General features: G+C 37.0%; 1 protein-coding gene across 1 annotated transcript in view; it reads right to left on the reverse strand.

Moving 5' to 3' along the window:
* cdh15 (cadherin 15, type 1, M-cadherin (myotubule)) overlaps positions 1-23,339 on the reverse strand; it is a 30,268-nt gene that overhangs the window by 2,152 nt on the left and 4,777 nt on the right. The window contains exons 2-12 of the mRNA XM_084107544.1: positions 15,842-15,973; positions 13,607-13,762; positions 12,155-12,299; positions 10,431-10,612; positions 9,656-9,784; positions 8,613-8,798; positions 5,856-6,094; positions 4,099-4,241; positions 3,786-4,019; positions 2,209-2,448; positions 545-690 (exon numbers count right to left, since the gene is read on the reverse strand). Of these exons, the coding sequence (XP_083963670.1) occupies positions 545-690; positions 2,209-2,448; positions 3,786-4,019; positions 4,099-4,241; positions 5,856-6,094; positions 8,613-8,798; positions 9,656-9,784; positions 10,431-10,612; positions 12,155-12,299; positions 13,607-13,762; positions 15,842-15,973 (1,932 nt within the window). The remainder of the gene's footprint in view (positions 1-544; positions 691-2,208; positions 2,449-3,785; positions 4,020-4,098; positions 4,242-5,855; positions 6,095-8,612; positions 8,799-9,655; positions 9,785-10,430; positions 10,613-12,154; positions 12,300-13,606; positions 13,763-15,841; positions 15,974-23,339) is intronic.

Below are 23,339 nucleotides of genomic sequence, written 5' to 3' on the forward strand. Positions count from 1 at the left end.
AACCTGAAAGGTGTCACACAGTCTCTTCATAAATAAAGAAATGCATCATCTAGCATATATGCTTGTCCTGTACGTTCGTGAATAAAAATGAAAATGTGAACAAAAACAGAGAAGAATAATTGGCTTATCATTAAAATAAGAAAATTAAAGTGACGGGTAATAATAGATTATGACTGCATTTTTTTAAATAATGTGGAATTATTTAAAATGTGGAAGTCTAATGTATTTTGTGCCAGAGCAGTGAAAAATGATCTTATTTTATCCCGCATAGACTGCTTTTGTGCTCAAAATGATGCAAGTATTGAGAAATGTGTCCAAGCGATTGTAAAAAATAAATAAAAAAATGACTGTAAAAATGTCTTTGGTGTCCTCTGCTGTATAATGAACATTTTGACAAATGTAAACATAAACTTCAGAAATGATAGTATGTTCGTGTGCTACTCTTTATCCACTCTATTGTATGGCCTTTACATAATATATCATATCAGATAATAAGTATTCACTTGCGCAAAATGTACCTAGACTATAAAATGTTGTCCCTCACCTCATCCTCTTCACCGCCTCCCTGCTCGTCATAATGAAAGACGTTGTCTCGGATGTCATCGTCAGACGCTCCGACCAGCAAACTTCCTCGTTTTCCCATGTTCTGCCTCGTGCAACCCCTCACCGCCACAGCGAGAAGGAGAAGACCTGGAAACACACAATCAGGTTTTATTACAGCACATTTCAAGTATATACTACAGCTTATCAGGGTAATGGTTTGTTGGGACCCAGACAGCAACATAGTGTCGGCCCAGATCCGGCCCACATCCGGGCCGTGTGGAATCCAGATGTACCGGATCTGAGCCGAAACTTTGTTGCTGTCTGGGTATTTGGGCATATGCACATAAATACAGCGTTTACTTAGTCAAGTCAAGTCACCTTTATTTCTATAGCGCTTTTTAAAATACAGATTATTTGTTTCAAAGCAGCGATAACAGGAAAATAATGCAATAAATTTGTGTCTAGAAGAAAATAGCGTCATAGTCCAGCTTAAGTAAGTTCAGTACTGTTTAATTTTTGTTGTAAAAAAGTTATTAATATATATATTAAAAGTTATTATATATATACAGCCGCTCTGACGAAAACCGTGATGTCATCGTCCAGCTCAGTTCAGTTCTCATATCCTCCTGAGACCCAGAAAAAAAAAAGTTTTTTGAATTTTGTTTTTTTCCATGTCATCACACTGTTTAGAGCACAATAAACAAATGGTAAAAAAACATTTTTGAAAAATAATATTTTATTCATATGTTATGCTATGTCCTCTGTAGTGGACGCCAGGACTAAGTTGTTTAAAAAATAAAATGACATGAAATTATATATAGGCAAAAACAATGGGATTTTTTTTTTTCAATCGCCAATACATTTTGGGGTTTCAGGATTTTTTCAACCAAAATTTGTATAAAGATGATTCTCAACTATGTTATGAAAGAAATAATGGAATGAATTGATACACCATTTTACTTTATGCAATATGTGGGTAAAATGGCCATAAATTAATATTCCCATTCAATGCAATGTATCTATAAACTGTATCTAATTTGCATATTAATGTGTTCTTGGAGCAACATTTAATGAAAAAAGAAGTGTAATAATTGGAGTAATAATTGGCAACATTTTAATAATAATATCTAATATTTCATAGGAATATTGATGTATAATTTATTTCCATATTCACTTCTTGTGTCTCACAAAATGCCTGATAAACATGATTTAAGCCCTGATGTCTCTACAGTGGACATGTATGATATCAATGCCCTGTTCTGTAACAAAAAGTAATTTTTTGATTTGAAACCCCATAACGTTTTCCTGAGATGTTGGTTTATGAAATACAATTTGAAAAGTAGTCCAATTTAAATTATAATTACAATATATTGGGTGCTACATTTGATCACTAAATTAATGTCAGGCATTTTTAAAGACCAAGGAGAAGATGTTTTCATGGTGAAACCTCCAAACATTTGGTCTCTCTGAAAAGCCCTGAATGTGCTCTTTACAGGACACCCAGGTTGTGACATGTATGATGTCAGAGAAATTCACTAAAATATAATGTCCACTACAGTGGACAAAAGTCTATTCTTGGGTCCCAGGATGATATAATGGTGTCAATGCAGATCAATAATATTGTAGAATATTAAATTAAATGTCCCTTAATTAAATGAAACTTACACATGAGAAAAGCAACGCTTCCTATAATAATCATAAGGGCAATGAAGCTTATTCCCATTTTGGTTCCAAAGATGGCTGCGGTGAAGCTCTTGCAGTCCCCGAAACTGTCACAGGGACACACGGTTACGTTAACCAGGGCATTAGAGGAAAGCGAAGGGGAACCCGAGTCCGACACGACCACAGGAATAGAGAACTCCCCCCTCTCTATGTCTGTCAGTGGCTGGAGAACTGCATGGGTCTCTGGGGACGTACATGTGAAGAGACAGAAGAAAAAACAAGGGGTTTTAGAAATCAGAGTAAACACTGTGAGCTCCATCTCTAACCCAGACATCAACATAGTGTCGGCTCAGATCCGGCCCACATCCGGGCCGTGTGGAATACATGTGTACCAGATCTGGGCCGACACTATGTTGCTGTCTGGGAAAGCAGGGGTAGATCCCTTCCTGCGAACTGAATCCTGAACACTAGGGGTGGGAATCTTTTGGGATCCCATGATTCGATTCAAATCGATTCTCGATTCATTTCTCTGTTCATTTCCCTGCTGTTCGATTCTCAATTTCAGTTCCATATATGCGTAGATTTAAAATCTATGATCAAATCTAAAATCAAATCTATGCATACATCGAACTGAAATTTGATTCAAAATCAAGAATCGAACAGCAGAGAAATCCCAATCGAGTTATTTAGTTTAAATTATAGACACCCCATAACTGCGTTAATTAAATCAGTGTTCATATTAGCATTTCACGGCGTGAGCTCACGCGTGTCTTCGCGTCGTTAAAACGAGTGAGCATCAAGTCGACAGATATATTCATTCATTCCTCTATGAAAGGAAGTGACTATCATCTGGATATGGGATCAGTGGCCGGTCGTTTCGAGTCAGAGAGATATAATACGGGTCATTGCATTCTCAATATTTATTACTTTAGCCTCAGATACAGGACATGTTCATTCTCTTTTATCGGCGGGTATTTGTTCGTTACCACAGAAAACCGGTTGCGTGTCCACGTTGAACGAGGTCCTTGAATGTAAAAACTAATGTAGGCCTACACAGAAAAATCGCAAGAAAAGCTTGACATGTGCTCGAAAAAACTAAACTAAACAATATTTAAGGCTATTTTCTATTTAAGATATTGATATGAACTGTGGTTGTCAAGTATAAGCTTAATTTATAATGTTTATGTGAATTTATTGAGAATTTTTAGATATTTGGACTGGAAACCACACAAAAATACTAAGTAAGAAAAGCATTTTTGCAGTGAAATTCTGCCTTGTTTTAGCCTAGACATCTGGGCTGTGATTGGACGGATATTATACGTGTTTTAAACGCAAAATTGCTTGCTGGGAACGTAGTCTACGCACAACATTAATCAAACCAACAAGTTCGAAAACAGCCAATCTATCAATTAGAGTAGCAAATCAACAATTCCTTATTTTTTTTTAAGCAATCAGGAATGTAAATGTACCGAACTCGTATTAAACCGTGACCCCAAAACCGAGGTACATACCGAACCGTGACTTCTGTGTACCGTTACACCCCTAGTACAAATACATATAAATGATGTTTTAAGTTTTACCATTGAGAGTTATGATGGTCCAGTTGGCAGCTACGTTTTGGTCAGGAATGTGAAAGGTGAAGGGGTCGGCTTGAGGAGACATGTCCTCGTCCACTGCACTGATCATCAGGCCCAGTTTATCCCGGTCCCAGTTGCTGCACACCGTCCCACTCGAGGGCTTCAGCACTGGTGGGTAATCATTGGTCTCCCACAGAGTGACCTCCAGAGTCGCTGTCGCAGAGATGCCGTCGGCGTCTGGAAACAGAGAAACCATCATCAACATTTTAATTCAAACAAAGTCCGCTGTCTCTGTCTTGGGGTCCGAGGTGCTCACCCTGATCCGTGACCTTCACGACGGCAGAGTAAATGTTGTTCCTGACGTGAGGAGATTTGATATCGAAGGTTGTTCTGGTTGTGATCTGCCCAGTCGCACGGTCAATAGCCAACCTACCCTCAGGATCCTGAAGGATTTCAAACCTGAACAAAAATACATTTCTTAAAATTAGGCTTAATGCATGCAAGCTTTTCCTTGTGAAACAGAAGTGCACTTTAGCACAGAGTATTTATTACGGAAATAATATACTTTAAAAAGAATTATACATACGCATGTGCAAACTGAATGTAATGTTTTCAGACACTTAAACATCTGCTGTTATTTACCGTGAAATGAAAATGAATCCAGTAATTAAGTGAACTTAAGAGTGTTTTTGACCCACTTAAATAGGACTTCAGTACATCTTTATATGCAATTTCATAATTATTTGTGTTGTTTTTTAAATATGGTATAGTTTTTAGAGAAAGAGAGAAAGTTGAATGTTTTAAGTCTCTCAGACAAATCATTTGCTATGCGGTTTCTAGAGAATTCTGGGTGGTTGCTAGGGTGTTGCTATGTGGTTGCTAGGGTACTCGGGGGGGGTTGCTAGGGTGTTGCAAACTGGTTTCAAGGGCATTCTGGGTGGTTGCTAGGATGTTGCCATGCGGTTGCTAAGGTACTCAAGGTGGTTGCTAGGGTGTTGCTCTTCAGTTACTAGGGTACTCTGGGTGGTTGCCAGAGTGCTATGCGGTTTCGAGGGTATTCTGGGTGGTTGTTATGCAACTGCTAGGGTACTACTAGGTTAGTTGCTAGAGTGTTGTTATTTGCTAAGGTACTCGGGTGGTTGTGGTGAACTGACTTAAAATGAACAACAGCCGAAATGCATAATTTTCCTGTTATCACTCTAAAGTTGCTATGAAACAATATGTTTACATTTACGCATTTGGTAGACGCTTTTATCCAAAGCAACTTACATTGCATTTCAAGGTTCACATTTACATTCTTATCAGTTTTTGCTTTCCCTGGGAATCAAACCCATGACCTTGGCGTTGCAAGCACCAACGCTCTACTGTTTGAGCTACAGGAAAGCTATGTATGTAAAAAGCGCTATAATGTGTTGCTCTTCAGTTACAAGGGTACTCTGAGTGGTTGCTAAGGTGTTGCTATGCGGTTTTGAGGGTATTCTGGGTGGTTGCTGGGGTGTTGCTATGCGATTGCTAGGGTGCTTGGGGTTGTTGCTTTGTGGTTGCTAGGGTGTTACTATGCAGTTGCGAGGGTAATCTGGGTGGTTGCTAGGGTGTTGCTATGTGTTTGCTAGTTTGTTTTGGATGGTTGCTAGAGCGTTGCTGTGCAGTTCCTAGTATATATTATCGCATTGCTAGCATGTTTCAGACAAATACTGTGCTTTAAATATCAAAGTACGTCTTTAAAGCATGACAAAAGCTTATTTAAAATGAAATTTTAAGTAAAATGCCTTTTATTTTATTATTACTGTATTTTCTGCAAGTATAGTTTTGTTAGACATATACTTTTCAAATTTGAAGCACATTCAATAACACACTTCTTTTTCACAAGGGTTATGCAAAGAGCAACTGCTCCTGAGTTCATAACTTGATAAATCAGATTTAGAAGTAAATTTTGTATTACTCTTTTTACTACAGTTTTAGGTTAAGGTCAAGCTTAGGGATATGATTGCTTAAGAATATTGTTCCAGAACTAATATCCAGGAACATCTACATGGCTTCATCAGGTATTGATGTGACTGAAGTGAGCCTCACCTCAGCTTGGCATTATCTGGATCATGAGCGATATCCGAGGCCAGCACAGTACCGGGAACAACAGACTCCGGGACAGTGACTTTAATGGGGTTTTTGTAGAAGATCGGGGCCTCGTTTTCATTCATCACTCTGACGGTGACGGTAGCGTTGTGTGTTTGTTGGTATGGGGCTTTAAGCCCGACTTCATTCTCTGCTGTTATAACCAGCTGATACTCCGCCTGAGATTCATAATCCAGCGGCTGCAAGAGAGCAGAGACACTGTATTTGAAATGTATGTGCAAATAATACATACAAACACATTCACACACTGAAGCGGATGGAAAAAGAGGGATAAATACTCAAACAGAACCTCAAACCTTTAATGTTGATTCCTGACCTTATAAATAACATTTAGGCTGCATTTAAATTTTTTTTTTTTTTTTTTTTTTTTGTAAATAAGTTACAAATACATTTTGAAAGAGTACTGCCCCAGTAACAGCTTTTGTACCTTTTTTTCTGACAGTTTGTAATAAACTAGTGTGCTCTAAAACAATGACAAAATTCACATTTTGAAGATATTTGCTTCAAAATGTAGTCCATCATTCTGCACTTCAGCTTCTCGTCAGATTTCTGTCCAATCAAATGCTCTCTAGAATCTCAAATGTCCCGCCCCCTACATTATAAAGCTGCATTTGAAAACTTTAAGACTTTTAGTTTTTTCTATTTTTCATAGAGGATAGTAAATGATTCAGGGATCGTATCCGACCAATTTCTATATTTCTACAGAATATTGTATTTTTGAAAGTTGCCAGCCACTGCCAGCATTTATGATAATTTACACAAAACTTTCATGGCTCCCAGATTACTTTATTGTATGTAATGAATCAAAAGAAAAAAACAGAGCAGAACTTAAAAAAACAATGAACTGTTTTATTCTAGCTTTATGCATTCTTTTTTAATCAACACCTAAGTTACATAAAAAAGCAATATTTTGAACAAAAATCTGAGACTTTCAAAGTATACAATGTGCATAAGCAATGCTTTAATCGTTTGATCAACGATTCAAAAGCTTCAAAAGCTGTCATATACGGCTTTGTCGCACTCTGATGATGAAAAAAAAATGGGACAGGCTCTTCGATATGTACCACCATGACTTCTTATTTGACTTCTTGCCAGTTGAAATTGGCCAGTAACTGATTTTGGTGGTCCTAAATCTACTAAAAAATATAAAGGTTCCTTATAGACCTTACTCAGGGTAGACGCCATATTGAATTTAACACGGATGAAAATGAGGCTGTGGATAGACGTACACTACAGTCTTTACAATGGCGCGCGCAAGGAATAAAATCCCTAAAGCACATCATTTTCACCACTGTTTTTCAGAAAAAACATTTTGTTGGCTGGACAATCAGCATGTTGTTAAACAACAGTACAATCCAATGAACACACTGTTTTCTTTCCCTCATAGCCTGGTTTTGATTCCTGTCAATCATTAAATACGGCACTACCCATACTTTCCATTGCACATGTGTTTTTTATAGTGGAAAACAGTTCTTTTGATTATTAAACTGTTCTTTACACCAACCAACAAAAAACAGGTTCTTTTAAAGTCCTCCTGTAGTCAATAATTTGATCCCTTAAAACTCATCTTTGATCACCAAAATTAAAATTTTCAAAGTTTTTTCCTTGCCTTAAAATAGGTTGAATGTAACTCAACACCCTTGCCTCATTTAGTATTCTCGGTTCTATGAATATGCAAATGAGCCCCGCCTCCACTCACTCGCTCAGCTCAGAGATCCACTGGTTGACGATCACGCGTTGATCTGATTGGTTACAAGGTAGTTTGTGACGTCAGAAACACCAGCGATTTCAAAGCGTGTTTTTGAGACTGTCTTTGGTTCACTGCAGTTTTAAGGAGAAAATACTCAGCAATGGTGTCGACTTATGAATTTACACATGGTTTGTCTTAAAGCAGATTAAAAACACCACATAGATACACCACATAGACCTCCGATCGTGGAAAATGATTTACAGCAGATTCTCACTATTAAAATGATTATCCATTGCGTCAATCACAAGAATATTCCTGACGGAGTTACGACACACAAAACTCCACAGGCGCTAACTAAAAACAAATGTAGCTTTCATGTGGCGTTTTCGTTTTTAACTTCATGAAACATGCACAGATCGTAGAAAATCGCACATCATTACTTACAGTGGATGCTCTCGATTGAAATTAGTCCAAAATCAACATAATTCATTGCGTCGATCACAAGATATTCCTCACGGAGGAACAATTTAAAAAAATGCCCATTAGGGGGCGTCAAGGACCAACACTGGTTCCAAATGCTGTAACTTTTGATTACTTTATGCAATCACCACAAAATATGATCCAGATGCAGCTCACATGTAGGGGAACTTCAGTGTACCTTATTTCCTTCCTGAGTTATAAGGAAGGAATAAGAAAGATATGTAAAATTATTATTAAAAAAAAAACTTTTACCAGTAGTTTCTCAGCACGAAAATGTTCAAATGTAATGATTTAAAAAAAAAAAATCTTCTTTTTTTTTTCATTTTCTATCACAGTAAAACTAGACTACACCACGGTATAAACAACATTAAAAGCTGGATTTTCACCACAGAGGGACTTTAAGAACTGATCACTGAAAGTTATTTAGGGGAACCCAAAATGGTTCTTTTGCTGTGAAAAAAACGTATTTTTAAGCGTGTATGATGACCCACAGACGCCACAGTCTTCACTGGTGTCAGTAATCTCACCTTAACCACAGAAATGATGCCTTGGTTGGAGACTGGGTCTGTGCTGATGGCAAAGTTTCCTAAAGGATTTCCCTTTCCGATGGTGTACTTAATCCTCCAGTTCTCTCCCCCTCTCTGGTCTTTATCTGTGGCGTTGACCCGGCCCACCTCCGCCAGAAGCTTGTTCTCCATTGCATTCATGTTGTACTGCAGTCACAACATTGGAACAACAGCTCAGAAAACAGATCGGATGAACATCACAGACTGTGCAAAAAATTTAATAAAAATTGAAGAAAAAAATTTAATAAAATAAAAATAAAAGAATTGTCCTGAAGTTACTTGAAGAAAACATTTTTTATAAAAAAAGAAAAAGTAAAGAATTGTCCTAAAGTTAATACACTTTTCAGGATTTTTGTGTGGAGTTAGGATGCTTCTGTAATACCCCTTTCCTATCTGTAGTTAAGATAAGATTATGCACTTAAGAAATGCCATTTTGTAATAGCTTTTGTCCTTAATGTGACCCTGGACCACAAAACCAGTGACATGGGTCAGTTTTTTGAAATTGAGATGTATACATCATCTGAAAGCTGAATAAATAAGCGTTTTATTGATGTATGGTTTGTTAGGATATGACAATATTTGGTCGAGATATGACTATTTGAAAATCTGGAATCTGAGGGTGCAAAAAAATCGAAACATTGAGAAAATCTCCTTTAAAGTCCATTTATGTTCTCGATTGTGCAGCAATCACTCACAGAAATAAATGTTTGATATATTTACGGTAGGAAATGTACAAAATATCTTCATGGAACATGATCTTTACTTAATATTCTAATGATTTTTGGCATAAAAGAAAAATTGATAATTTTGACCCGTACAATGTATTGTTGGCTATTGCCACAAATATACCCGTGCGACTCGAGACTGGTTTTGTGGTCCAGGGTCACAAATGAGGTCCTTACTGAAATGGCCATGGTTACCAAACATTAAGATAGGACTCTAAAGTTAGGATGTTTCTGTAATTGAACATCACAGACTGTGCATGTTTTCAGTCGGTCTCGTACCACGGCGGGCTGGAATCTGGGAGCGTGGTTGTTAATGTCAGAGATGTGAATGATGGCTCGACCAGGGGAGGCTAGACCCATTCCTGACATATCAGCGACCTGAAGATGAAGCCTGAAGGACTGCACCACCTGACAACACAACAGGGTTCATGTTCACGCTGCTTTCCTTTAGACTTTTGAAATGATTCTGAGCTGTTTAGGGGTGGAACAATATATCATGTCACAATATATCGCAATACAAACATGCAACAATATGTATCGTGGATAGTTCACCCAAAATGAACATTACAGTGTGAGGAAAAAAAACAAGTTTTCAGAGTTTTAGTGCCAGTTCTACATTAAACTACTATATATAATGTTGAATATAATGTATAATAATGCAATGGGGGAATATTTGTGGGTCTTGATAATGCCAAATGTCTTGTTACCAGTATAAAGTGCCTACATTATATTAAATATATCTAGTCAGTGAAAGAGTGCAAGCATATTCATCTACAATAATTCTGTATTTTCAGCTTCAGAATCATGAATATTGTTATTCTGGTGTCTCTATTGTCCTGTGCTTTGGGTTTCAGCACCAAGTCCAAGCCTATTCATTTACACACCAATGTAATACCAGATTTAGCATTTTATTCATATGTTAACCTCATATGTCTTGGAGTATCACAATAATATCGTATCGTGAGTTCAGTATCGTGATATGTATCGAATCGTGACATGAGGGTATCGTTACACCCCTAATGCTGTTCATTCATAAGAGACAGAAATAACCCACATCTCTGTCTAGTCCCACATCTCGTATGTAGATGACTCCAGTTTTGTTGTTAATGCCGAACATGGTCTTGTTAACGCTGTGAGGAGGGATACTCTCTTGCGCAGTGATGGAGAAGCTCAGAGCGGCGTTATCCGTCAGTGGATCATCCAGATCTACCGCTGTAACCTGCATCACTGACGTTCCTGATCACAGACAAACATACAACAAGGTTAACACTCTGGTGTCGTTTTTGACCAAAAGTTTTTACGTTTTGTTTTGGAACTTGCTGTGTGAACAAAAATAATGGACATGATTGGAAAAATGGTTAAATGGTCCTGAAAAAAATAGTCACACTTGTATTGTTTGTGGTCAAAAAAGAGCGCATTGGAAATGAATGGGAGACGAATTTCCTCTAGTGGAAGCGTTTGGTACTGCAGCCGAACACAATCTGACTGAAAGCTCATTTTTTGAGATATCAACCTCAAATTTGGAACACAACTTTGATTTTCTCACAGTTTTAGTGTTAACCATGTTTTTGGAAAATATATTACATATAAAAAAATTAAATGGTATTTTTGTGCATTTTTCATAACAATAAATGTAACATTTTATGACTTTTTTTCAAGTTCACTTTTATAAACTTTTTTTCACTTCAGCAATAATTCGCCACGAGTTGTCTTTAAAAAGAGACCGAACTTCAGTCTGTTGCTCCAAAGCAATCGAGATTTATGACAGTTCAAGTTGGAAATGTTATTTTCAGGGCTATGCTCAAAAGTTAATAAATGGATTATAAATACTGCATAAATATAATTTAGTACCATAAAATTCCCATAACATACAAAATATTACATAAAAAATATTATCGAACTACAACATTGTACAGTTATTTTATTAAAAATAAAAACAAATTCTGTCATTTCTGACCGACACGCACCATGTCACAGTATACCATGATACTTCCATTCATGCATCTAATTCATGTCATCCTCTAATAATCATCGTCACATTCCAGGTCATGGGTTCAATCCCCAGGGAAAGCAAGACCTGATAAGAATGTAAATGTGTACCTTGAAATGCAATGTAAGTCGATTTGGATTAAAGCGTCTGCCAAATGCGTAAATGTAAATGTAATTTTTCTGAATGGTTATGGCCCTGCTAGCAAATGTATTAGCAAAATAAAGCACTTAAAGAGAGTAGACTTTCCTGACTGTTTCTTAACACACTTAAGCACACTTTTAAAGTGCACTTTGTAATAATGTCAACTTTAAAGTACATTTTAAGTCATTGTTTTAATAATTGTGGAAACCTTATTTAAGACACAACATAAGTAATTATGAAATTACAAATAAAGAAGCACTTAAGTAAAACTTAAGTGAGTCAAAAACACTCTTAAGTTCAACTAATTGCATTGAATTTGAATGTAAACCTTAATAAATTTTCATATAATTTTAAATAACATGGTTAAGTGTCTGAACACTGCAATGAAGTATATTATTTCAAAGCATATTATTTCCGTTATAAATACTCTTTTTTAAGTATGTTGAAGTGTGACCAAGATTTGTATCATTTCTTTCATGAAAGAAGAACATGGAAATGAACAGCCACAATAGCACATTGTGCTAAATAACTTGATTTGAGAATAAAAATCCTACATGGTTAAAGGTCAGTTTTTGTGTGAACTATTCATTGCATTGAGGGTTTTTTCCCCATAAAATATTTGTTAAAATATTTATTGTACACGTTACCTGGAACAGAGAACTCGGGGATGGTGCCAGTGAACTCCTTCTGGGTGAATTCAGGCCTGTGGTCGTTCTGATCGAGAACGTAGATCTCAATGGTTGTGGGACTTTCCAGTCGCTCTCCGCTTGGTGAGAGAGCAAAGGCTTTGAGCTGAGGATATTACACATATACAGAGTTATTCAGAGATATCACATGATTCATCAAGTGAGATACAGTACATCTGAGACCACACTGTAAATCTGTAATCTCATTTAAATCTGGAAAAAAACAGTATCAGGATTATGAAAAATGTAATAGAAAGAAAGGGGCTCAATGTAGAATTCAGAAACCCTTGTTATTAGCGACACCGGTGGCTGTTAGGTGAACTGCAGCCTCGGGTTATTTCTCACGCTCACGTTACGTACGAGACTGAACGTGATTCAAAGCCCTCATATACTCACAGCGGAGTTATTTTCCTTCTTTGCTTAGAAGTAAAAAGCAATTGGAATTTGCAGTGATAGACTGGTAGCGAACATCCCGAGCGACGTTTAGAATAAATGAATATGCAAATATTTGCCTTCCTCTCAATAACAAAATTAACACAATAAAATAAAATAAAACAGCGGTGAGAAATCAGCAGTTTAGAAAGCATCTGATCATAGAGATGTGGATGTTTGAACCAGCTCTGAGATTCATCATGAGGTCATTAATATTACACTGTTATGATAGTTTGATTATAAAGTATATCTGAGACTATAGACGATAAAGATCTGACTGTGTGAGATTGTAGTTGGAGTGAATCCCTTTTCTTTGCATGACACATGGACATTACAGTACAGAACAGCTCTTTGGTCATTATCGTCAACATAATGTGCGTAAACGTCACATCCTTTGGATTTTCCCAGGAAAAACGTCCCGATGTTGGGGATGGTCCCGTTTTTTAAGTTGTGTTACAAGCTGTTCACACACAGGCAATAAAAATGTGACTTTTAGATGCAAATGTGGCCGACTTTTTTGGCCGATACCGATAACCGATAATTCTTTATATCTGAAAGCCGATAACCGATATATTGGCCGATAAATCTAAAATCCGAATTTTATATCATTTTTGAGAGCCTGATTACAAAAACAAATGTCTCACCATTAAAGCCATGTCCCAAACACACAATCATAATGATGTTCTCATTATAATGTTATGCAGCCGATATGACAGACTTGTGTTGCACTTTACTGTATTTTCCTTTAGAAGTGATTTCAATCATATTTCAAACAAATAAAAACCATCATGTTGAACAGTGCACATCTGAAGCGTCTCAGCTGAAGGAAATAATCCATTCTTTATGAGCTTTTATATATCAGCCAAATTTTCTTATCAGGCCGATAATGATAACATTAAAAATAAACATATATCGGCCGATACCGATATGGTGCCGATATATCGTGCATCCCTAATGTTTACATAAATCAAACATGTTTACCTTAAAACTCTTGTGTTTTTCCCTGTCCAGGGGCATTTTGCTCTTGATCCATCCTGTTTTATCATCAATTTCGAAGAGGCCTTTGGGGTCCTGGTCAACCCCGGGTCCCTCCAGCTTGTATATCACCTCTCCGGTGAAAACCTTGTCTGATTTAATCTGCAAGAGTGGACATGGAACATGTTGAAGCCGTATGGTACACAGTCTGTCTGTTGAGGCTTACAGGTGTTTAGGTATTGAGGTATTTAGACTACCGTGTGTGTGTAACCAATCGGTTTGTTTGGACAGTTTACGTTTTAAAATGGAGCAATGGTGCATTTAAGAACTACATTTAATAGCATCTATATCAATTCAGTTATATAGATTATACTGTGTTCCAACGTTTTGTTGTATGTAGTGTGTCTGTTGATGCTGTCAATCTAATTCAGATTTTTTTTTATTTGAAAACCCCATTGTTCTAAGCCATTACAATATGACTCTCATAAAAGTACAAACTACATCACTGGATAGTTATATTTTCAAAAACACATTGACATTCAATTTATGGAAGCTTGTTTCCACACAGAGTAAAACATTTTAAAAGATAATTGCGACTTTTTATCTCACAATTCATAGATATAAAGTCAGAATTGCAAGATAAAAACTCTCAACTTTCAAAATAAAATCTTGCAATTCTGACTTTATATCTCGCAATTCTGACTTTATAACACGCAATTCTGACTTTATATCTCGCAATTCTGACTTTATATCTCGCAATTCTGACTTTATAACACGCAATTCTGACTTTATATCTCGCAATTCTGACTTTATATCTCGCAATTCTGACTTTATATCTCGCAATTCTGACTTTATAACACGCAATTCTGACTTTATATCTCACAATTGTGACTTTATATCTCACAATTCTGACTTTATAACACGCAATTCTGACTTTATATCTCACAATTCTGACTTTATATCTCGCAATTCTGACTTTATAACACGCAATTCTGACTTTATATCTCGCAATTCTGACTTTATATCTCGCAATTCTGACTTTATAACACGCAATTCTGACTTTATATCTCACAATTCTGACTTTATATCTCGCAATTCTGACTTTATATCTCACAATTCTGACTTTATATCTCGCAATTCTGACTTTATATCTCAATTCTGACTTTATAACACGCAATTCTGACTTTATATCTCACAATTCTGACTTTATATCTCACAATTCTGACTTTATATCTCACAATTCTGACTTTATAACACGCAATTCTGACTTTATATCTCACAATTCTGACTTTATATCTCGCAATTCTGACTTTATATCTCAATTCTGACTTTATAACACGCAATTCTGACTTTATATCACGCAATTCTGACTTTATATCTCACAATTCTGACTTTATATCTCACAATTCTGACTTTATATCTCGCAATTCTGACTTTATAACACGCAATTCTGACTTTATATCACGCAATTCTGACTTTATATCTCACAATTCTGACTTTATATCTCACAATTCTGACTTTATATCACGCAATTCTGACTTTATATCTCACAATTCTGACTTTATATCTCACAATTCTGACTTTATATCTCACAATTCTGACTTTATATCACGCAATTCTGACTTTATATCTCACAATTCTGACTTTATATCTCACAATTCTGACTTTATAACACGCAATTCTGACTTTATATCTCACAATTCTGACTTTATATCTCGCAATTCTGACTTTATAACACGCAATTCTGACTTTATATCTCACAATTCTGACTTTATATCTCGCAATTCTGACTTTATATCTCACAATTCTGACTTTATATCTCTCAATTCTGACTTTATAACACGCAATTCTGACTTTATATCTCACAATTCTGACTTTATATCTCAATTCTGACTTTATAACACGCAATTCTGACTTTATATCTCACAATTCTGACTTTATAACACGCAATTCTGACTTTATATCTCGCAATTCTGACTTTATATCTCGCAATTCTGACTTTATAACACACAATTCTGACTTTATATCTTGCAATTCTGACTTTATATCACGCAATTCTGTCTTTACATCTCGCAATTCTGACTTTATAACTCGCAATTGTGACTACATATCACGCAATTCAATTGTAAACTCGCAATTGTGAGATAAAAAGTTGCAATTACCTTTTTTATTTTTTATTCTGTGGCGGAAAGTGTGTTTTTCAGGTCTACAGTGAGGAACTAATGCGGGTTGCTGGTTTACCTGGACCAGATCTTCAGGGAGCTGTTTGCCGTTCTCTGAGACTCGGATGGGTGGGATGACCCAGTCTCTCTTCACCCTGACCAGTGGACCAGCGCTCCTGAGTCTCCATGGGTTCAGATCACTCGACTTCACCTGTAACAAAACACACACAGTGATCAGACTCTGGAGGCTCTTCAGCGACACACACATACACAGTCTACAGGGGCTGTTAACACAACACCGTTTTCAACTAAACATGTTGTAACACACACGTTTTAAATACTTTCACACATGTCAGCATGATGAAACTTAGTGTATTTACTAGTTGCCATATCAACACTATATAAATAATACTAAACATGGAAAACTAGTTGTAACACACTTGTTTCACGAGTTTGTGTGCACATATAATCTTAGTGTAAGTGGTAAACGGATTTGGCTTGCTGTCTGCTATAGAGGGGCTCAGAGAGGATATTCAACTAAACACAGAAAACTGGTGCGTTTTGACCGGTCATTTACCTGACAACAGCACTTTTGGGACCTCAAAACGGATTTCAAAGGTTGTCACACGACAACAATGTACTAAAAACGGAAAAGTTTTGCCTTCGCATTTTTCACGTTCAGACGACAGCGTTGTCAAAACGATACCTGTTCAAACGAATCCGTAAAAACAACTAAAAACGTTGTATTCTGCTGTCAGGCCAGTAGATGGCGATGTCACTTTGTAAAGAAACACTACGCGCCTATAGGGCTGCACGATTAATCGCAATGAAACCACACGTGATTTGGCAAAGGCTGCGATTATTTTATGTGCAGCTTGTCAGTGAAGCACGGCTCTGTGATCGGCAGTAAATGATGCTCCATCTGAACACCAGAGGGCGTCTCACACACACACACACACACACACACCGAATAAGCCCCGCAGAAGTACGATGACAGGAAAATGTTATATTCATCAAACTAAATGGAGCAACTCAAACCCAATTTTGCTCATTTTAAAACAGCCTTTAAATTTTATTTAGAATCTGTAAAGTATTTTAAAAAATTGAAAAGCCCAAAAAACCGTATCTCTGCTAAATGAATTTAACATTTGTTTGTGATGCCCTTTATTTTTAAGCTTCTTTTTTTATTTTTTTATTATTATTATTATTGTTATGTTTCAATTTAAACTTACAGAATGTGAAAATGTGTAAAAGAAATGTGTCAAGAACTTGCTATTGAATTTTGTCATTTTGATCACACACACACACACACACACACACACACACACACACACACACACACACACACACACACACACACACACACTCATGCAGCTGTTCAGTGGGGAAACAGGCTCAGTTTTCTCCACTCATGGTCTGTCGGCTGTCGCTCTGAAACACGTTCTGGTTTACTGCACCTGACAGAGGTCAGAGGTCAGAGGTCAGAGGTCAGCTGCTAAACGTGCTTTAGTGACAAAATTCCACCCGTGGTGACAGAATTCTCACACACACCGACACAATGAAACATTCTCACCGTGGACCAAGACTGATTTATGAAACTACAAGGACTTGTAGTGTACTTGAGATTTAATTACAAATATATTTAAATACAAGATGTACAAGTTTCACTAGAAATTACATTAAAGTATATTTTAGTTTACCGGCTGTACACTTGAACCACATTTCAAAGACAATATAAGTAATTATATTTAAATTATGATAAAGATGAACTTAAGTCCTGCTTAGGTGGGTCAAAAAAGCACACTTAAGTTCAACTAATTGCTTTTATTAGACATTAAAACTATAATAGATTTTAATTTAATTACAGTTAACATGATCAATTATCAGAAAACATTACATTCAGTTTGCATGCAAGTAGATTATTTCTGTAATAAGTATTAATATATTAATAAGTACTCTTTGTAAAAGTATTCTAAAGTGTACTTCTTTTTCACAAAGGTATTTGGTTTCACATGATTTATTTAAAAGCTTTTAACTTTTAGCAGCAGCCTGTTTTTTACGACAATAAAAGAAAAAGTTTCTGATTTAAAACCATATATTATGTTGCAATTCTAAAATAAAGTACTCATTAAAGACAAACTTGGGGACAAAAAGTCTAAAGGCCCGTTCACAACCAAAAACAATAACTATAACGATAACTATATTAGCGTCCACACCAGCAATGATTCTGATTGGCTGTCAATGTTTTTATCGTTCATCAGCTGGAGGAAAATCGTTCTGAAAGCGATTCCAACAATATAATTATTTTCTATAGTCTATATATATATATTGACTAGGGCTGTCGATTTAACACATTCATTTGGTGTGATTAGTTATGGAAAAAATAATGAGTTAAAATTATTAATGCTTTTATCGCACCGTGACTCCGCCCAGACCTGTACGTCATCTTCCATGACACTCAGTAAAGTGACGAACATGATGCAGGGCAACGACTGACTGCATGATGAAGCCTATTAGAATGCGGTTAAATTGCCACTAAAATCCAAGATATGAGGGTAATAAAAAGCCCCATACAGGGTTTTGTCTTATATTTATATCATATGATATAGTTTAGCAATATCACCAGAGCGCTAGAGTGCTATTTTTTGTATGTGATAAAAAAAAAATATTTTATACAACAGTTCAATAAACCAGAAGTTAATATTGCATTACATTTTAGACACAATATTGTCTGTTTTTGCTCAATGTCGTTGTAAACAAAGCCACAGTAGAACTGATGTGCGTCTCTGAGCGACACACAGCCGTGTTTCATGACTGAACGAATCAAGTGAGTCATCGATTCAGTGAGTCATTCATAAAGACGGCCACTTGCATCGTTCCTGAATGAATTAGCCGCTTGAACGAATTTGTTGAGTGAATGATTCAATGACTCACTCATTAAGACAGAGACTTGTCGCCCCCTACTGGCAGTTTTAGTTTCATACAGAGTATAATTTAATTTTTCATTCATATTCATGTTTTTAGCGTTCATCAGCTGGAAAAAATGATTCTAGAGTGACTCCAACGATATCGTTTCTCTGGGCCGTTATCGTTATGATTGTGTTGTAGACTCGTCTATTATTTTATATTTAGAATGATTTTTAGAACTATATTTTTATCGCTATATTCATCTTCCTTGATGTGAACGGGCCTTTAGAAACCACCCCATTTAAAGGGGTGGTATAATGCCCTTTTCACAAGATGTAAAATATGTCTTTGAGTGTGTGTGTGAAGTTTTAGCTTAAAATACCCAACAGATATTTTTATATAGCATGTTAAAGTAGTCACTGTTCTGTGTGTGTCCCTTTAAATGCAAATGAGCTGCTGCTCCCGGCACAGTGGGCGGAGCTTAAAGAGCTTGTGTCCTTTTACTTCACACACACATGCACTGAAAATTTCAAAAAGTTTTAGCCTTTTATGTTCAAACCGGAGTCAGACAAAGATGGAGAGACTCATGTGACAAGAAGTGACAACATGTAGAAGCAACAGGACATTTCTGAATGGTTAGTTGATGAATTTATGAAGCTGATGTGTAGTTATCTTCTAGTCATTAATTAGCATATTCATGATAATCTATAAATCATGTTCCCGGGGGCGGGGTTTATGTAAATTCTAGGGTTTGTGATGTCACTAACCCTGGTGAAATGTGGTGTAGCCTCTACCAGCCGTTTGTTGTAGTCCTTAAAAAGCGATTTCTGTAAAAGCAAATATCTCCCTTTGCTTTGAACTTTGAGCGTTGTAACTTTGCAGATGTTGTTTATGCTCAAACAGCAACATTACACACTAACTAAAGTTAGAAAAGTCCATGGGCGTCGGAACCATTGTATATGGGTGGGACAAGACCCACCCACTTTTTAAGACCAATGATATTGGACCCACTTACTTTTACCGGCTCTGATTCAGCGCATTTGTCTTTTCATAGCGATGTCAGTCAAATCCAATTATTAGGGAATTCCCTAATAAATTAAACTCCGCTGAATCGCTACATTATATTTCTCAACGAGCCGCAACTGACGAAAGTAACCGCCCGTTGTACCTTTCCAGTCAAATATTGCGTTGCAAACATCAATAACAGCTTTAAATTGTCATTGCTGGCAGATGACCATGGTATTAGCGGGATAATCCACGGATAGCTGTGCATTTAATGCACGACTTGGAGGCAAAGAACCGCCCGACGTGAAGTGGAGTGTAGTTTACTTGTTTTAATTAAAAGGCACCAGAATAGCCTACATGAAATGGTATTTACTCCAGTAACATTTTTCTGGGGGAGGACCCACCCACTTTTTTTTTTCTTCCGACGCCCATGGAAAAGTCAAATCATGTTCAACCACCCCTTTAAGAATGCAATAATAATTCATCACCATATAAGAATCCTAAATAGCAGCAGTGGCTGAGATAGTCCTCGTGCTTCGCTGGAAGTGTTTCCTGATGCAGAATGCTGGACATTACAGGAATGCTCAGACCCTGCTAGAGACACTAATCTTAGAGCCGCCCGGATTCTCTCTTCTGCGAGTGTAGTACTACATTACACTCAGTCTAACGTGTTTACTCTGGTATTCCAAGGCCAACTGCAAGTGGCAAGACTGTCTTAAGAACTAGTTTGACCAACAAACAGTGAACCGAGGGGTAATCAGTGTTAATTTTCTGAATCAGATTAGACCGATGTACCTATGAGAAGTCTCAGGGCGTTTTCACATCTATAGATCGTTTGTTTTGTTCTGAAACAGGGATTTAATTTGTTACAATGTTGCAGTTTCTTCTTGGTTCGGTTTGCTTTAACAAGGCAACCTTTCAAAGCGTACCGAAATGTGTTCACGCAAGTCACATGTGAGTACAACTGTCCTCTTATTGGTCAGTGTTTCCTCTGCGTCATCCATCAGGATGATTGACAAGTTCGCTTCATGAGCTTATTGTGGCTTTTTTTGTAACTGTCGAGACACACACAAACACTATACGAATGTAGCCGTCATTCCCGCTGTTAAATTCTATAATACATTCATATTAATACAGCAGCAAATTCAAGCGCGCAGTGTCAAGACACGCAAACACTATACGAGTGTTATAATGCAGCTGGAGCCGGAATCAAGGCTTCATCGGGACAGCATGAATGAACTTCGTTACTGAATGAATCTGTGTTTTTTAACGAATCGAGTGAATCATCGATTCAGTGAATCATCCATAAAAAAGGTCACTTGCCTCCTTCCAGACTGAATCAGCCGTTTGAATGAATTAGTTGAATGAATAATGCAATGACTCGCTCATTAAGACCCAAACTTGTCATCACCTACTGGCAGTTTTAGTTTCATATAGAGTATTATTACATTTTTCATTCATATTCATGTCACCTGTGAGCTGCATTACACAGCTTCTGGATTTTTTATTTTATTTTTATGGCCATATTATAGCCTTAAAAGTATATGGGCCCTATCTTACACCCTGCGCAATGCAGCGCCAAGTGCACGCAAGTGTTTTTTGCTAGTTTCAGCCCGACGCATTTTTCATTTTCACGTCCGGCGCCACGTTGTTTAAATAGCAAATGCATTTGCGCCCATTTGTGCGCCCACGGGTTGCTGGCCTGAAAACGAGGTGTGTGTTCTGGCGCATTGTTGGCCCGTTGCTATTTTGAGGCAACAGAAATAGACTGCTCATTAAATAACCAAAAAAAAATTTGTGACCAGGTTTCAGTTGGTCAATGGTGCAATTTTTTTTTTTGGTTATTTAATGAGCGCATTAGTAATGTGCGCCTATAGGCGGGTCCACAACGCGCGTACACTCTGCTTATTACACACGCAGGGACGCACAGCAGCACACACACATGCCAATTATTTAAAATAAAAGGATTACAATGTAAAAGATTATTATTGTGTACATAAAGATATGGTGAATCCGGCTTGTCTCGTAGATGTTCTGCTTGCGCACTTTTACCTTGTGCATGAGCAGATCCGTTTGCGCTCTGGAGACGCGTTCGGTCTTTCCACTATCAAATTCCGTCATGTAAATAGAGAATCTGCCGTGGCGCGAGCGCAACTGGTATTTAAAGGGAATGGGAGATGAGACTCTGATTGGTTTAACGCATGTAAAGCCCAAAACACACCCATTACTCATTATGAGAATAGATATGACCCTTTTAGACCATGCGCCGGGAGCGCCGACCATTTTTGCCATCATTAAACTAGCAAAAGTGGATTCGGACTCCTTGAGTGAACTTGCGCCGTGCGCTTCAGACCATGCGCTTAGATCGTTAAAATAGGGCCCAATGTGTAATACATTCTATATTGAATCAAAATAGTTCTTTCTAAAGCTTTTCTCATCTAACACAATAATTATTTTAAATGATCTTTCTGAATTAATTGCACATCGAGCCAAGATTGATGTGCGATTAATTCAGTTAAGTAATCATGTGATTAATTAGATTTAAAAAAATAATAATCACAAGACAGCCCTAATACTGATATAATACCGTTTAACAGAATACTACTCGTGTGGGATTGGATATTTGAGACTGAAATGAGTGTGTTGTGTTGTGTTCTGGGTGGGATTTACTGGAGGTCTCCTGATGTCTTTAACAGAGCTGCACATTCGGCTACTTCTCTTATCATTTACCCATAGAGCTTTTATGAGTGTCTGCTAATGCACTTCTTCACCTCAGTTAGGACATGCATGAGTGTCTGTACATCCTCGGTTCTTTTATTAAGTTGCTGTTTAATATGAGCTTTTTATACTCGGCATCACTAACTCCCTGGACGGTCCGCATACAGAGAGAGAAAGTGAGATTAAATTAAATGGAGACTTTTGCCTTCCTCAGAAAAAGACCCAGTGATCTCACATCTCTCAATGTTTCAGATTTTTCAAAATACAGAAGTCTGCAAATCAAAATCTAATATGAACTCAAATTGTTCCGCTTTTGTTTCTCATAAGGATTTTAAAGTCCCTCTGAAGTCAATCATTTAATCCCTTAAAACTCATCTTTGATCACAGAAATTACATATTTAAATGTTTTTTCCTTGAAAAAAATTCTTCATGCCTTAAAATGTCTTGAATGTAACTCGACACCCTTGCCTCATTCAGTATACGCGGTTCTATGAATATGCAAATGAGCCCCGCCTCCACTCACTCACTCAGCTCAGAGATCCACTGGTTGACATCACACGTTGATCTGATTGGTTACAAGGTAGTTTGTGACGTCAGAAACACCAGCGATTTCAAAGCGTGTTTTTGAGACTGTCTTTGGTTCACTGCAGTTTTAAGGAGAAAATACTCAGCAATGGTGTCGACTTATGAATTTACACATGGTTTGTCTTAAAGCAGATTAAAAACACCACATAGACATATAAACTACATTAAAAGCTGGATTTTCACCACAGGGGGACTTCAAAAAAATCGAATTTATTGCGATGGTCCATCTAATGACTTCTAGTTGACATAAAAGTTACTTATAGTTAGCAGAATGTCTAAAGTGGAGCATTGAAACAAAGTGTAACTTCAAATCTGAGAGAAATCTGATCCTCCAGTGTGTCTCCAGAGCCGTATGTGAAAAC

Source organism: Abramis brama (genome assembly GCF_963993115.1).
Source record: "Abramis brama genome assembly, chromosome: 3".
NCBI classification, from domain to species: domain Eukaryota; kingdom Metazoa; phylum Chordata; class Actinopteri; order Cypriniformes; family Leuciscidae; genus Abramis; species Abramis brama.